Raw genomic sequence first — 5,691 nt, 5'->3', positions numbered from 1 at the left:
CTGGGAGTATATAACCGATTTATAGAATGCAATAAATTAGGCATCTCTTAAACAACACGACTTGTTCAGCCTTATACAATACCACACGTTTACAGCATGCTGCATGAGGTACGTAGTGTGACATTGTTGACAGACTGACGCTGGTGATTACCACGCTGGACGGTGACGTTAAACAACTTCAAACAGATACTTAATTGTAAGACAACTGAAAGAGAATTAAATGTTTATTGTTGTACATATACTGTGATCACAGCTCCTCCTTGGGCTTGCTTTGATCCTGGTCCTCACTGCTGTACATCTCCTCCAAGGTCTCCTTGAACTCGTCCGCTAGCGAGGCCCCGAACCTGCTGACAAAGTCGTCCATGTCGGCCTGGAAAACCTCCTCCCACGAGACATGGTCATCGCCGTCAGTGTTCAAATAGTGGTACATCTGTAACACAGTAAGTGTGGTAAGTGGAAATGAGGTCAAACTTTGCTTTCAAGATCACAGCACGTCTACAGACGTGCGTGTGTGCGTGTGTGCGTGCGTGTTTTTACTCGACCAGACTAATGCCCAGGAGATACAGTGCCATGGATGGATACCCATCTCCTTCACGGCACACTGACTCCGTGTGCTTGTTTTATCCCTTAGCACTTCTATTGGAAAAACGGGTATCAATCCACCCACCTGTGTTGTGTTGACATGGATCGCATTAGACCCTACTGCATCTCTGTGTTTGCCATCCTTGTAATGTTCCTAAATCCTTCATCATGATGCAGATGCGCCATTCTCTGAATATATTTTTAACTTCCTTGATGCTATTGCTTTGCCACAATCGTAGATGTAGAATCTATACCATATAAAGCGTGTGAGTTGCAGTCTGCAGTCCTAGTATATAACTCAATATACAGGTCATCTACTGGATTTGAGGTTCTACATCTGCTGGGTTTGAGGTTGCAATGATAACTGGTAACACTGTACTCACAGAACGCCGGTTGCAGACATTCCCACAACTAGAGAAAAGCGGACACGCACCTGCTTGGTGTCCTGCACATCCTTCACCATATATTGCAAGTCGTACTCATAGATGCGGTCCTTCCCTTCCAGATCTGCAAACAGGTAAAGTCTGAAAAAGAAAAATAACTCACTGTATTCAGACAGGAACACATCCGCCCTTAACGTGGATGCTTGGTGGCCCGTACTCACCTCATGACGTTCTCTGTGCTGCTGACTGGCACCGTACTTAGCGGGCGCGGACTTGTCCCCTCACAGTCGGCGCTGTTGAACCACAGAGGGCGTTCGAACCACACGTTAGAAGCCAGATTCCGACCTTGGTGCGAGTACACCTGATGATACCATCTGAAAGAGTATCGATGACTTAGTTATTATGTGGTGCCTATAGCGACAAGGTAAATAGGTGGAGTTACCTCAGGATGAATGAACAAGTGATCTGAAACCTGGGGACTTGTATCCATGCTGACAGTGGATCCGGAGATATGGGAGGTGTAACCGCATTATACGACAGACAATCCAGACTTTTAACTTAAAGGAGAAATTCCACCTCACCTTTCCTATCTTACTCTTAAAGAAATATGAAATACTATTCGAAATACACACAGATAACAATCTGGCATTACCACACCATTTATAATAATGATAAATAAAATGACGACGGCAATATGTGACATCAGCAAACTGCCGTACTGGAAAACTGTCAGTGACAGAAGAGCGTGACAAAGGAACGATGTTGAAATAGAACCTAAATGTAGGTATGTACAATCAGCCCTCCCAGTATGTGCTAGGAACCGTCACTTACTGGGCGGGTATAAAGATACAATCTCCTTTCTTCATTTGAGCCTTCAGCCAGGGAAGGGACTTGAACTCAGGAAACTTGTCAAGGTCGACCTGGTCCACGTCCACTTTGCTAAAGCCTCGTTCTGAGTCAAACCCTGAAGCTTCAATTTGGGACTTGTATCTCTATAAAAGTAAATGCGTTATAAATCCAAGCGTTTGAATCAGAAAGTCCTTACAAACCTTGGTCTTTAACCAACAAAGTATACGTAAGTGTTTTGGTGTAGTGTGATGACCTACTTAGCAAATGTTCATCAATATTTCGGTGGCGAGTATAGGCTATTGGTCTGTCCCAGGCAAAATCAGTGGTATGAGATCTCACCCCCCGTTAATGCTAAATACAACTGTTTTGTGCAGTAATGTTTAGAATGTTAAACCAGGCATGTAAGAACGTATTCTAAGGTGGCCTAGTGGTTAGCACACTTGCCTTGTGATCTTAGGTGCTCGGGTTCTAATCCAGCGTAATGCCTAAAACTTTTGCATATTTAATCAATAAGTACATAGCCTCGCTTTCAATATTTATGATCACATGACCTAACCCTTGCATGAAAGCGTCATGCAAAGGCTGATTCACGGTGCTACCCACATCGTCACTTGGCTGTCTGCAAACCTCTCTGTATGGGAACACATTTTTGTTAAACAGCATCGGTCGATTGATCAACGATAATTGTCAACGACTACCGAAAACTGTTTCAATATATCCATGTCAATGCGAATTTTTGGACTTGTGTTCGTGCATTTACACCCCCATCGTTGGGGTAAAGCCAAATTCACACTGGAGTACAATGGTACTGCGATGGCAACACGAATGGATCGTACCAACACAATTCCTGTACACCTAGTACACAAATTGTACGAAATGCTTACAACATGAACATGATCAGAACGCAAAGAACATGACACGATGCGTTCACAATGTCATCACAAAATGTGTGCGAGTTATGTGCGATGTTACTCAAAATTGTGACCAATCCAAAACGACGGGTGGATATGTAATGGAAATGAGGGAGAGAGCATCAGTGTCCATGAAGCTCCTAAGATGACGGTTTGGGAAGAAGGTTCTTACAGAGAACTGTATGGGCGGAATGAGATTCTGCTAGCGGGGCTGCTATAAGGACTTCCTGACGGTGGGCAATGTTCATTCCAAAGAGAGGCTTCTGATGGGAAAACAGGTGCTCATCAGGTGCCCGAGGAAATCTGGGTCGCTGTTCTACAACTACAAGGCCTACTTCTCCAAGGTGTTCTTTGCTTTGCTTTACCCTGAAACACTCCCAATACAAGTTCAGTTCTGACCCGAGAAAACTGTTGAAGAACGGTGGGACTCCTCGCAAGAAGACATCCTCGGAAGATACAACTTTTGCAAGTTCGATTGTCCGTGCTCGCTGACTTGGTTGATGCATGTCCTATCCCATGTGCATAGCCTGATGGTCACGATGACAATCACAAGGTTTCTGTATATCATGTACGACCGTCATATAGGTGGGGTATTGCCGATTGTGGGGTTACACACCAAAGACACATCACACTATTACTATTGACGGTAAACATTCACTCACTTTGTCAATGAAAATGACATCTTTGGTGCCGTCCAGGAGGCAGTTGACGTTTTCCACTGAGTCGCTGTGAAGCACGGACTTAGTTCCACCACTACTGAACCACATGTGGGCAAACGTCATCAGTTTCTGCGCCCCTCCACACGTCAGAAATGGAGGCAGGAATATATCCTCTGAACGACGGAAATGCACAAGATGTCATAGGTCAGATGGAGTAAATCATCCTAATGTGGCAAGAGAGCTCATAGAGTATGTACATTGTATTGAATGTCTTAGATATGACCCTCAGACTGAAAGAGTCCAACATAGTCTAAACGTTCATTTGTCAAGACCTGGATTTCATTCCCAACGATGTAACACCATCATCCTTAACACACCCAATATTCAAACAGAGCTAACCAGATGTTGCTTTCTGGAATCAGAATTGTGACGCAGTAATATATTTACAATGATGTCGTTGTTGGCAATTTCATGACGATTTCCAATCAGCTATATTGGGGCAAGATTACCGCACAGTGAATTCCAGACCACCAGCATGTCATCCTGTCATGCACTGCGTGCCCATCTTCCCTTGAAGAACCTTCCCATCAACCACCAACACCACATGCATCCACCAGACCAGTCCAACATAGGGCCCTTCCTAACCCACCCTACACTTCCCTACATGAACCCTCCCATCAACCACCAACAGCACTTTCGTCCCCTGGTATATTTATTTCCTTTTGAACGACACAATCATTAATGTTCCTATTAGTGTGAATCTGATGTGGGTTAACAAAAGTACAAATATCGATCTTGAGCAAGAGTATGACATACCTGTTTTGGCATGAAAGTGATAACCAACACAAAATGTTTACAATATGTATCGTCGAGCACATAAAACACAACTTCCTGTAAACGAATCATACTGCGTCTCTTTTTCTTTTTGCACACTACCAGAAGTAACTGACTAGTCCAACATAAAACCCTTTCTTACCTACCTCACACGTCCCTACAAGAACCATCCAATCAACCACCAACACCACTTGTACCCACCAGACCAGTCCAACATAGGATCCTTCCTAACCCAATACATACTACATGATCCATACTACTAGCCAGCATCACGTGTACCCACCAGACCAGTCCAAAATAATACCCTTCCTAACCCAGAACGTACTACATGATCCACACTACTAGCCAGCATCACGTGTACCCACCTGACCAGTCCAAAATAATACCCTTCCTAACCCAGAACATACTACATGATCCACACTACTAGCCAGCATCACGTGTACCCACCTGACCAGTCCAAAATAATATCCTTCCTAACCCAGAACATACTACATGATCCACACTACTAGCCAGCATCACGTGTACCCACCTGACCAGTCCAAAATAATACCCTTCCTAACCCAGAACATACTACATGATCCACACTACTAGCCAGCATCACGTGTACCCACCAGACCAGTCCAAAATAATACCCTTCCTAACCCAGAACATACTACATGATCCACACTACTAGCCAGCATCACGTGTACCCACCAGACCAGTCCAAAATAATACCCTTCCTAACCTAGAACATACTACATGATCCACACTACTAGCCAGCATCACGTGTACCCACCTGACCAGTCCAAAATAATACCCTTCCTAACCCAGAACATACTACATGATCCACACTACTAGCCAACATCACGTGTACCCATCAGACCAGGGGCTCCTTTCACGAAGCAACCTTCACTGAGGTTATCCTTAATTCCCATCTTTGAGAATGTACTAAGGTTACCTTAGTGACTTACGATATCCTTAGTGCTTCGTGACGGGAGGCCTAGCACATCAAATGACTTCACACAATATCAGATGGTCGCCCTTTTACCATCTACACGTACAAAGACCCACCTGTTCATCAGTTACCACGGGTACCGGTATCAGCACCTACCTGCAATGGCACCGCTCTCCAGCAGGTTCAGTACCAAGTACACATCGGATGAGTTGTACTGACTCAGGAACGTTCTGAATAGCCCCTCATCAATATCTTTCTCATCACGCGTCTCTTTCTTGTGATGCTCGAATGTAACGACCAGGTCACCAAACTGCTCCCTGTAGTGGAAGTACAGTCTATATTGGCAAGCTGACTTTGTAAGAATTATTTATTTCAAGTGTTAATGGACATGACTGTAGAAGATTACAACACGCACACGATGCCCCGTTTGACATTCCTGGCATCGGGTGCGACATTACGTTCCGATAAATCTCCACTATACTCTGGATGCATCTATGGCTCTATGACTAGATGATTTTATTACCTCCCTTTGCTGGCTT

The 5,691-nt window shown here is 44.4% G+C and overlaps 1 protein-coding gene across 1 annotated transcript in view; it reads right to left on the bottom strand.

Moving 5' to 3' along the window:
• Window positions 1–211: 211 nt before the first annotated feature.
• The window catches only part of LOC137277266 (uncharacterized), a 20,128-nt gene continuing 14,648 nt past the window's right edge, over window positions 212–5,691 (bottom strand). The window contains exons 10-15 of the mRNA XM_067808926.1: window positions 5,309–5,469; window positions 3,388–3,557; window positions 1,797–1,957; window positions 1,187–1,339; window positions 1,016–1,106; window positions 212–430 (exon numbers count right to left, since the gene is read on the bottom strand). Of these exons, the coding sequence (XP_067665027.1) occupies window positions 248–430; window positions 1,016–1,106; window positions 1,187–1,339; window positions 1,797–1,957; window positions 3,388–3,557; window positions 5,309–5,469 (919 nt within the window). The 3' untranslated portion in view covers window positions 212–247. The remainder of the gene's footprint in view (window positions 431–1,015; window positions 1,107–1,186; window positions 1,340–1,796; window positions 1,958–3,387; window positions 3,558–5,308; window positions 5,470–5,691) is intronic.

This window comes from Haliotis asinina, chromosome 3, assembly GCF_037392515.1.
Source record: "Haliotis asinina isolate JCU_RB_2024 chromosome 3, JCU_Hal_asi_v2, whole genome shotgun sequence".
NCBI lineage: Eukaryota > Metazoa > Mollusca > Gastropoda > Lepetellida > Haliotidae > Haliotis > Haliotis asinina.
Note: the sequence above shows the minus strand (reverse complement) of the source record. Positions and strands in the feature narration are given on the sequence as shown.